The 10763-nt window shown below is 62.2% G+C and overlaps 1 protein-coding gene across 1 annotated transcript; it reads right to left on the minus strand.

Moving 5' to 3' along the window:
- Positions 1-5501: 5501 nt before the first annotated feature.
- Positions 5502-10547, minus strand: LOC144734796 (protocadherin-18-like). Its single transcript, XM_078617179.1, has 7 exons — positions 10038-10547; positions 9054-9896; positions 8042-8971; positions 7821-7970; positions 7400-7485; positions 6431-6537; positions 5502-6157 (listed from the first exon to the last, which is right to left on the minus strand). The coding sequence occupies exons 1-7, from the start codon at positions 10545-10547 to the stop codon at positions 5502-5504; spliced, it is 3282 nt and encodes a 1093-aa protein (XP_078473305.1).
- Between the last annotated feature and the right edge of the window lie 216 nt (positions 10548-10763).

Consider the following 10763-nt stretch of genomic DNA (forward strand, 5'->3'; position numbering starts at 1 on the left):
CTCGGAAGCGGCGTTCCGTTATAGGTCTCGGCCATCAGCATCAGTGTGACGATGGTCTCGATCTTGTCGATACCCAACGCGCTCCCGGCTCTCTCCCAGTGGCATTCAAAGCGTCTCTCCTCCAAGCGTCGTCTGCGCACTTTTGAGCAATTGTTCCACGCCGTGCCATCAGCATTGCCCTGTAATAACACACGTGTAGTAGTAGTAGTAGCCCTGACGTTTCGGGCAATGGCCCTCCCCGAGAGCAGATATCATTGTTTTTTGTTATTAGTCTGAGATTATAAAACACAAGTTTTCAGTAAACTATGTTAAGCAGAAACGCACCTGCACATCGCACTACTGTGTATTCATTCACTGGGGCGATGTCGTCAGCAGAGGGCAGTGCAGGAACACGTTCCTGTGGAGGGAGCTGCTAGGAACGTGTTGGGTTGCTCGGTCAATGGCCTGCAGGGTCAACGGCCAGGGCGTGGTGTATTCCGCAAATATGCCCGACTGTGAGGGCGGGCACAAGCCGGCATGAGTAGGTTAAACGTTGAGTTTTATGAGGGCACCACGGGGTGACCAGCCCCTCCCCACCCAGCCCCTCCCCACCCAGTCCCTCCCCACCCAGCCCCTCCCCACCCTCCCCACCCAGCCCCTCCCTGCACGACGGACGGACGGACACAATAATCCCCTGTGGGCTGGTGGAACCAGTGGGTTCCTACCAGTATAAGCACATTTGCACTGCACTCTGCTCCTTACCCAGTGAACATGGAACGTTGGGTCAACGTTGGACGATGGTTCCAACCACATGGGTGCCCAACGTTGGCGTGTTTATCGGGTACTTATCCCGCATTCACCAATGTGGGGTCAAGCAGCCTGCACGACCACTAATTATAAGCCAAACGAGAAATTAACTTTCAACCATTGAGTCCAGGCTCCAAGCGCGAGGGGCGATCCGCTTCGCATCTTACACGCAGCCCGATTGGTCGCCGATCAGCTGACTGTTGGGTACGGGTCGCGCTTGGTGGACAAAACGCGATTGAGATGTTACCGCCGCAGGCGAAGGCTCGAGTGACCACCCTTTGTGTTACATTCCACGTTACTCTGGCGGGACAAGTGTATTCATAATATCGTACAACAATAAATAATCCACCGCATTGCTCGGGACAGCAGTGACTTTACTCACACAGCTCATCGCAGTCTTGTTCTGTCTGAGCGACTGGACGCGCGGTGTCGCCACGTGGTCACGTTCCATGCTCACCAGTTTGGGCAGTGGGTTTAAGACGTTGTCAGCCGACTTCATGCCCTCGTTAGCGCCACGCAGCGAAACAAAACATTCGTTTTACGCCGCGTCTATGCATTTCGGTACAATGGATACATTTTGTTCTGAACTTAATTTGGCCATACTCTTAGGTTTTTTCGGTAAAGTCACGTAGATAAAAATAAATAATAAAAATGAAATAATAGAAATAAAATATTTAATATTTATATTATTTCATTTAAATTATTTTATCTCCATTATTTCACTTGTATTATTTATTTTTACCTATGTGACTTTACCGAAAAAACCTACGAGTATGAATCCTTGCAGTCACGAAAGCTTCAAATCTAGAATTAATTTGCCCAGATTCCACAATGCTGTTAAGACGTTGCTTTGACTGACGTATTCAAGGCGGGTGGGAAGGTTCAGCCCTCGGCTGTGTGGCCGCGTGGCAGGACACCGGACCTCGCAGAGAAACCCCTCGTCACATCCTGAGTGAGTGAAGTGGACCGTCCGCTCACCTTCCACGACCACCTCAAAAAGGTCGCCGTGAAGACGACAACGACAAGGGTCAACCTGGTCCACAAACCGGCGAGCACCACGGGGGCAGCTATGGACATCAAGGCGGGTTCTCGTGCACCCTGCAGCCGAGCCGCGTGCCCCACCAGAAGCAGTCGCCACTCGACTGGTGGATGTCCCACTGAACACTGCAATGCGGCGTGTCACTGGAACCCACGAGTCGCCCCAACGCCCAGGCGGCCCGTGCTGTCACTCATCTCTCCCCCTCCGGGAAGTCCTGCGAATCAAGGAAATCAGTCGCCTTCTCATTCACCAGGACCTCAAGAACGTCCCTCGTCATCGCTTGAAGTCCCGCCGAGCCCATTTGGACCCATGCACTGCACCTTGAACAGCGCGAGTTCAACCCCCTTGACACTTGCAGAGCTGAATGGAGGTCAACAGAACTCAAAAACACCACCTTGTTGTGAAAGACCCAACGCAGAACATCCCTGGGTTTGACCTTCCACGAAGCTCATGGTGCACCCTAAACCGAATCCACTGCACACACCATGGCAGTAGGTGCGGGTACCTGATGCACACATGGAACATTAAAAACTCTCCAGTCGTGGTGTGCGCCTGTGGTCATCCAGAACAGGCCGGAGACGTCACAGCGATGATCCACTGCACTGCTCCTGACGCGGTTGTCTGGGTTTGACCACCTGAATGTGAAATTGTAGTTCTGCATCAGCAGTCTTAGTGGCCGTCCATAAATGACGTCACGCGATTTTTTGACCCCCCCCCCCCCTTCGTCACACGAAGTCACAAAAAGTCAGACCCCCCCCCCCTCAAATATGACGTCACAAAGCTCTGCCTCCCCAAAAAAATATATGAAAGATGCTTGAAATCGCTTTAAACTGTTGTCATTGTAGTGCGTGTTTAATGTGGCGCTGCACTCTGATGTTGTAGGAGAAAACATTTATTAAAAAGTCAATTTTATTAAGTAGAAGTGTTGTCTATATTTAAAGTTGCGCATTTTGATGTGACGTCACATTTCTCAACCCCCCCCCCCCCATCGTCACACATCGTCAGCAATATCTGACCCCCCCCCCCAGGTGCGTGACGTCATTTATGGACGGCCCCTTATGAGAAAAAACGAGAAGCGACCATTGCCTCTGATGCCGCCATACCTCTCCATTGCTGACATCCACTCACAGTTGCTGCCGAGGCGACATCTTCCCCCTTAAAGTGTTCTGTTAAAGTTCCGCAGCAGCGTCTCGCGTGAGGCCTTCCTCCTCCAGCCTGCCCACTCCTCCCAGCCATCACCACACCCTGCTCCCTGTCACATCTCGAGAGACGTCCCAGGCGCGTGGGGTTGTTCTTGTCGGGTCTTTGTTGAACAGATCAATCAATGCGCGGGTGGAGAGTCTCCTGGCAAATGCCCCGATCCCCTGTCACACTTTCCCTTTAAACGTTGAGTTTTATAAGGGCACCACGGGGTGACCAGCCCCTCCCCAACCAGCCCCACCCCTCCCACCCCCCACCCAGCCCCACCCTCACCACCCAGCCCGTCCCCACCCTCCCCACCCAGCCCCTCCCCACCCTCCCCTCCCCACCCAGCCACTCCCTCCCCACCCAGCCCCTCCCTGCACGACGGACGGACACAATAATCCCCTGTGGGCTGGTGTAACCAGGAGGTTCCTACCAGTAGAAACCTTACTGGTTGTGTCGGGTGGTGGAGGGTTACGACACATTTATAATAACGCGATCTAACCCAAAAAACTTTATTATAAATAATATTTGTCGTGAAAGCCTACTCCGTGTTCAAGTGATCATGGTGTAATCGGCGTGTGTGCACAGCACCCATTATGAAGGAGAGACGCAGTGATTCAGGCAGTTAACCATCAACCAGTGGAGTCACACACGCGCCCGATGGACCACGTGGGTTTTTATTTTATTAAAGACGCAGCAAGCTGGGACAAAAGGCGAGGACTTTGAATGCGATTAGAACAGCTCTGCTGCTCTAGAGTTAGACAGCACTCCGACTGACGCGCTCAGTCACGCAAAACGCCAAGCACGTGTGCATACAGATGTGGAGCAGGTCAACGTGAGCGTGCCAACTAAAGCTCAGCCATGCACGTGAATCCACTCAAAGCGGTCGATGATGCTTAAGCAGCCTCTAATACAAAAATATATAAAGCGTCGATTTAACCGTCAACATTTCAGACAACTGCAGTACAATATAAGGCGTGGCTGTACACACCGCGCGTGCGTCGGTCACACACAACAGGCGGGTGAATGGGAGCAGTCACGACACGTGGGGTAGTCGCTGTTCGTCTCGCAGCATGAACACCAGCGCAGCAGCAGCGGCGGCGGCAGTGGCGAGCAGAGTGGCGGACACTGATTACAACGCATTTCCGACTTGTCACCCATGAGCCCCGACCAACACACGTGTCACTCATCGGTACCAACTGAGGTGGCATCACTTTAACAGTTACACTTTCTGTAGGTGGACAATAACGGTGAATTATGCGATGCCAATTTGAAACGAGTGGGATTATCAAGTGATTCATTCTCATAAGCCGTCTAATTCTCTCGGTGTGGCCCAAGTTCTCGTGCCGTAGGCGGTATCAGTCTCTGCTCTGGCCCCTGGACTGTCGGTATGGCTGCAGCTGTGCCGCTCTGACATACGATGGGTGTGCCAATAGCGGCCGGCATGGGCCGTGGTGCAAGGAACGAGATGAGGCCCCTGCTCGCTTTGTAAGCCGGCGCCTGGGGCCCTCTGGCAAGTGGGCCCCGGTGCAGGTGCACCGCCTGCACCCTCGAGAGCTCCGCGTCTGCCACATGGCTCACGAGTTGATGACTGATCCTGGGACACTTGGGGACCAGTGACTGGGACCTCCAACTGAAGTCGACACAGACGTTTGCTGAAATAATTGAATAGCGCACAGGTCAACTCTCCCTGGAGTAAACACGTGACTTCTATACGAAACAGACAATGTGGGTTTCACCAACTTTTGCAACCGGATATGTTTCTGGGTGTTCCAAGATGTCGGTTAAAGGTGCAGCCCTGTCACTGCTCAGCCACGCGACGGCTGGCCAATACGAAGGGTACTTGGCCTACTCTTCATCCACCCTGGCCAGATGTGTACAACACAACTTGTCAGAGGATCATCAGAATCTGTCCCCCATCACTTTCAACGTGCAGCGGCAGCTCGTAGTGGTGAGCTGCTGTCAACTTGGCAATGGACACGTGAACACTGAGAGCACCGGCGAGTGCATCTACGTTGCCCCAATGCACTCAGCATGTTCCGCTTCACGCTGAATAAAGTCAGTTTTCGCTCATGAAATATAAACAAGTGGATAGAAAAATAAATATTTGTGCTTCTCATGTACAAGTCCGTGGCACCGCACGAATAAAGTCGCGTGTTCACCCCCCCCCCCCCCCCACCACGTGGGAGGTTCCCGGGTGCAAGGAGCCAGTGTCACTCGCTCACCAGGTCGCTGACGACTTTCTCGAGACAAAGTGCTGCACAGCCGCAGCGGCAACTCGCTGTGCCGTGGCGAAGTGCCACGTGTGCCGCGAGGTTTTCGCAATGATAGGAAAGAAGCTCGCTGTTTGCAAGCTAGGACAGACGAAGTCTCCCTCGCCGTGCCGTTCAGTGGCCGATCCAGGCCACACCCCCATCTCCCGTCCTCCCCTCTCCATTGATCACGGCTCAGGACGGTGACCGACAGCCGTCAGCCCCCACCCCCGGCCCTCTCAACTCATCTTGGTCGCGCGTGCGCAGTTGGGCAAAGAGTTTTTGATCCGGTGAGCCGCGAAACTCGAGTAAGTTCTCAAGTTGTGAAGTTCTAAAGTGCGCCGCGCAACGGGAATGGACGAGGACCTCTGCTCAAGACAAAGCGCCTCGCGCCGTCGCCCCGTGCGGCCCGCGCTGTGCCACAGCGCGGCCGCTGGCTTCGGCGTCACCGGGGGCGACCCTCGACCCTCGCTAAGGACGACGCCGCTGTCGTCTCTCGGTCTCTCCGCTCGCCGCGGCCGAGGCCGCGAGCGTCGCGACGGAACGTCGGGCGGCACGGCGCCCCGCGCTCTCACGGCAGGCGCGGCGCGCTCGCCGCCTCGTCGGGCCCGCGGGGAAAGAGCTTCCTCGGCGGCGCGTCGAGGCCCCGGAGCTCGGCGCCGCTCGCGGCCCCCGCCGCCCCGGGGCCCCGCGAGCCACCGCTCGGAGCGGGGTGGCAGGGTGCTGCAGGCCGCGTGCGGCGGGGGGCCGCCCCGCAGGTTGTTGAGAGCCGGCGGCGGCGTCGCGGCGTCGACGAGCGGAGGAGATCCTCCGCGCGGGGAGGGCGCGTCCGTGGCGGGCAGCCAGCACGAGTCCGAGTGGCCCAGCACCCTGCACTCGGCCGTGCACGTTCCTCCTGCACGGCCACGGAGAGGAGGGCGGTGAGGGCGGTGGTGGTGGCGGCGGGGTGATGTGACGAGGCAGTGAAGGCGTGAAGTGGTGAGGGGTTGGTGGCGAGGGGGCGAGATGGTGATGTGGGGAAAGGGTGGCGCCGGGAGGAAGGGGTGGGGTGAGGGGCTTCGGTGCTAGGGGGTGGTAGTAGTGAGGAGGTCAGATGGTGAGGGGGTGAGGTGGTGGTGAGAAGGAGGGGAGGAGTGGGGTGGGGTCGCCGTGCTCCGCGTGGACTCACCGAGTGCGCAGGGCGAGGCGCGACCCTCGGAGCCGCTGCCGCCCGTGTCGCTGTCCCCGCGCGCGCTGTCCCGCGAGCTCAGCTGGTCGGGCTCCGTGGGCAAACTCCTGCGGCAAGACAACCCGCACGGTCGCGGTGGTGACGAGGATGACGAGGGTGACGAGGGTGACGAGGGTGACGAGGGTGACGAGGGCGATTTGCATCGCGCGGCACAGATAGTGGTGGCGCGCGCGCCTGTAACTCGGCGCTTTCGAGGCAAAGGGTTGTCGGATCACGCAGAGATTTGTGAAACTCCCAACCTCCGTTGGGCAAGAGATGGCAGCTGAGCAAGCGGGTTCGTGGACTCTCCCGCGCGGATCTCCGCAGTGCTCGTCGCCTTGCGCGCTGCGGGTTTTGCTCCAAGAATCCTCCTTGAAGAGAGACCGTGCCGACCATCTCCTCGCTCACGGGGTGTGCGCAGGCGGTGAGGCGGCGATAGCTTCAACCCCGTACGCCTATACAGACGTTTCGGGCAATGGCCCTCTGTAGGTGGCGCTGTGCCATTGGTTGCTCCACTTGATTGGACGGTGAGGCCGAAACAAATATGCGGATGATCAATTCCCGTCAGAGGAATGTGGAATTTTCTCCACTCACCCAAGAGTGTTGAATGTTTGTTTCTACCCTGTTTGTGTTTCTTATACTTGAGCTGCTTGGGGCTGCGCTGAGCTTTTGCCGAGTTTCATTTTGTCGATCGCCACCACCGCGGGTACCGGGGGGGGGCTCACTCCGTCTGGCGCAAGGAGGCGCCGGTGAGAGGGTGAGGACGGGGGGGAGGAGGGAGGGAGGGAGGGGGAGGCGGAGGGAGGGAGGAGGAGGAGGGAGGGGGGAGGAGGAGGGAGGGGGAGTGTGGGGTTGAAGGGGGAGTGGGGGGAGGGAGGGGGAGTGGGGGGAGGGAGGGAGCGTGGGGGGAGTGGAGGAGCCGCGTCTCACCTGAAGCTGCGCGTCCGCGCGTTCCCCTTGAAGCTGGGCCGCGGGTGGTACTCGCCCTGGTGCAGCAAGGCGAGCAGCTGCGACACCTGCGAGGAGGAGAGAGAGAGGGGGCGAGAGGGCAGCCCCGCCGCACCGTTAATGAACCAGCAGCGTCTCAGCCCGGTCACCAAATGACCGAAAGAAAACAGCGCGGAAATAAGAAACTGTCATGCACTTTGGCTAAATTCCGGCATTGAGAATAAAAAAATATCGGTCTTGCTGCCATGCCATGAACATGACTCCCACAATGCATAGCGCGTGGTAAAGAGCTGCCCTCTGCTCTGTGGACCAGAGGTAGCTGTGTGATGTCTGCTTCCGCCGGCAGTTCTCAAACACGAAAGGTTGCGCTCTGATCATTTTTCCCAAACCACGTGCGTCTCACCTCCAGGGGCCTCGGTGCCGCGTCGCCAACGCTCAGGTACTCGGGATGAGCCGTGCGCTCGAGAGGAGCGGCGTCCGCACTGCTGCTGCTACTGCTGCAGCTGCTGCTGCTGAGACCGAGGCTGCCCAGGGAGCCGCGCCCCGCGCCGCGCTGCGCGTGCAGCGCGCGGGAGCTCGAGTCGGAGGCCCCCTCCCCCCCCCTCCTCCCCCCCCCTCCCCCACCTCCTCCTCTTCCTCCTCGCCCCCGCGCTCCTCGTCGCGCCTGAACGCGCTTTTCACCCCGCGCCTCGCGGCCGCGACCGCCAGCGCGAGGACAAGCAGCGCGCACGCCGTGCCGAGCGAGCCCAGCGCGGCGCTGTACGCGACTCCGTGCGCGGCTCCGGCCGCCCCGGCGCCGCGTCGCTCCATCTCCTCCTGCAGCATCACGGTGACGGAGACGGTGGCGGTGGTGGAGAGGCGCGGCTCCCCCGAGTCGCTCGCCACCACCACGAGCGCGTGCACGCCCAGCGCGGAGCGCGGCACCGGGACGCGGGTGCGCAGCTGCCCCGTGCCGGGGCTCAGCTCGAAGAGGGCGAGCGGCGACTCGCCCGCCACGCACAGCTCCACGGCGCCGTTGAGGCCCTCGTCGGGGTCGCGCGCGCGCACGGTGCCCACCGGGTGCCCGGCGGGCGCGCCCACGGGCACCGCGAGCGAGCGCGTCGCGCCGACGTCGATGGCGGGCGCGTTGTCGTTGGCGTCGAGCACGCGCACGTGCACGGTGACATCGCTGGCGAGCGGCGGCGTCCCCGAGTCCTGGGCGCGGACGCGGAACGTGAGCAGCGCGTGCTCCTCGCGGTCGAGCGGGCGCAGCGTGCGCACGGCGCCCGTGGCGGGATCCACGCGCAGCAGCTCCGTCACGTCGTCTTCGTGCTCGTCGCCGTGCGCGCTCAGCAGCGCGTAGGAGACGCGCGCGTTGTGCGCCGCGTCCGCGTCCCTCGCCGTCACGCTCGCCACGAGGGTGCCCGGCCGCGCGTTCTCGGGCACCGAGGCGTCGAGCACGGCGCGCGGGAACGCGGGCGCGTTGTCGTTCTCGTCGGCGATGCGCAGCGTGAAGGAACGCGAGGACGATCGCGGCGGGGAGCCGTGGTCGCGTGCCACCACCGTCACGTTGATCTCCTCCGCGCGCTCGCGGTCCAGCGCGCGGTCCGTGAGCAGCACGAAGGCGGCGCCGCCGCCTCCCCCCGCCCCCCCCCGCCCCCGCCGCCGCCGAGGCCGCGGCTCCGTCCGCGTCCCGCGCCACGAGCGCCAGGAACCCGCGCGCGGCGGAGCCGCCGCCGCCTCCCTCCTCCAGCAGCTCCACGCTCACCCGGCCGTCGTCCCCCGCGTCCGCGTCCCACGCCGTCACGTGCGCCACGAGGGTGCCGCGCGGCGCCGCCTCGGACACGCGCTCGGCGAGCACGCGCACGCGCAGCGCGGGCTCGTTGTCGTTCACGTCGATGACGCGCACGGTGAGCAGGCTGTGCGCGGGCACGGCGTGTGGGCCCAGGTCGCTGGCCTGCACGTGCACGGTGTGCGAGGCCCGCTGCTCGCGGTCCAGCGCGCGCACCAGGGTCACCAGCCCCGTGGAGGCGTCCACGCGGAACAGGCGGCGCGCGTCGGGACCCGCGTGCGCGCTCAGCGAGTAGACCACCTCGCCGCTGGGGCCCTCGTCCGGGTCGGAGGCCGAGAGGCGCGCCACGGTGGAGCCCGCGGCGGCGTCCTCGCGCACCTCGGCCTCCCAGGCGGCGCGCGCCCACGCGGGGCTGTTGTCGTTGGTGTCCAGGACGCTGACGCGCACGAGCGCCGCGCCCGCGCGCGGGGTCGCGCCCGCGTCGCGCGCCGTCAGCCGCAGCTCGTGCAGGGCGCGCTCCTCGCGGTCCAGCGCGCGCGTCACCACCAGCTCGGCCAGGGCCGCTTGGCCAGGCCCCGCGGCCCCCACCTCCAGCCTGAAGTGCTGCGAGGGCGCGAGGGAGTACTCGATGCGCGCGTTCTCCCCCACGTCCGGGTCGCGCGCCGCGTCCAGCGGGAAGCGCGTGCCCACGGGGGCGCTCTCGCTCACCTGGTCGAGAGGAGCAACGCGTCATCGTGAGACACGCGCGCACCGTCATTCACATCTTGCACACTCACGCACCTTCATCATCATCGTCGACATTGTCACCATCGCATCATCATCATCATCATCGTGAACCTTCGCGCTCACCTCCACGGGGATGACGGCGCGCGGGAACTCGGGCGCGTGGTCGTTCACGTCGAGCACCTCCACGTGCACGCGCACGAGGCGGAACGCGGCGCGCGGCTCCTCGAACTCGGCCGCCACGTCCATGGAGATGACGCAGGCGGCGGCGGAAGCGGCGGCGACGGGGCCCGGGTCGGCGCGCGGGCACAGCGCCTCGCGGTCGAGCGCGCGGGCCACGCTCAGCGTGCCGTCGCGTCCGTGCACGCCGAGCGGGAGGTCCGCGCCGCGCGCGTCCATCACCACGAAGCGCGACGGGGCGGCCCCCGCCGCCGCTGCCCCCGCGTCGCTGCCCTCCTCGCCGTCGCGGTCGTCCCCGTCGCGTTGCTGCTCGAGGAAGAGGTCGGCGAGGCGCGCGATGACCGTGCCCGGGGGCTCCTCCTCGCGCACGCTGAACCGGAGCGCCCCGCGCTGCGCGGCGCTAGGCACCGGCAGAAGCAGCAGCAGCAGCAACAGCAGCGAGAGGAGCGGCGACATCGTGACTCGATTACTCCCCCACCCCGCCTGAGAATGGAGCGCTGGTAAATACGCGCGGCACACGGGAGCTACTGTCGCGCTAAGAGGGAACGCCCATCGAGTGTGTGGCCCCTCGATGCGGAGTGGCGCTGTGGCCGCGTGGGCGTGGAAGTGCACGGCTCGTGCTGGCCTCGGGGGCCGTGCGCTGCAGGAGGATGAGGCTGTGGGGCCGCTGCT

Source organism: Lampetra planeri, chromosome 53 (assembly GCF_965212315.1).
Source record: "Lampetra planeri chromosome 53, kcLamPlan1.2.h2, whole genome shotgun sequence".
NCBI lineage: Eukaryota > Metazoa > Chordata > Hyperoartia > Petromyzontiformes > Petromyzontidae > Lampetra > Lampetra planeri.

What these genes read in the sequence shown, in the direction of transcription:
- LOC144734796 (XM_078617179.1), bottom strand. Translation starts at nt 10,547, where the DNA reads ATGTCGCCGCTCCTCTCGCTGCTGTTGCTGCTGCTGCTGCTTCTGCCG. An exon ending in CGGCCTCGGCGGCGGCGGGG is followed by an intron (nt 8,972 to 9,053) that starts GCGGGGGGGGGC and finishes CGCGCGGAGGAG; the next exon opens with ATCAACGTGACGGTGGTGGC. An exon ending in CGGCACCGAGGCCCCTGGAG is followed by an intron (nt 7,486 to 7,820) that starts GTGAGACGCACG and finishes TCCTCCTCGCAG; the next exon opens with GTGTCGCAGCTGCTCGCCTT.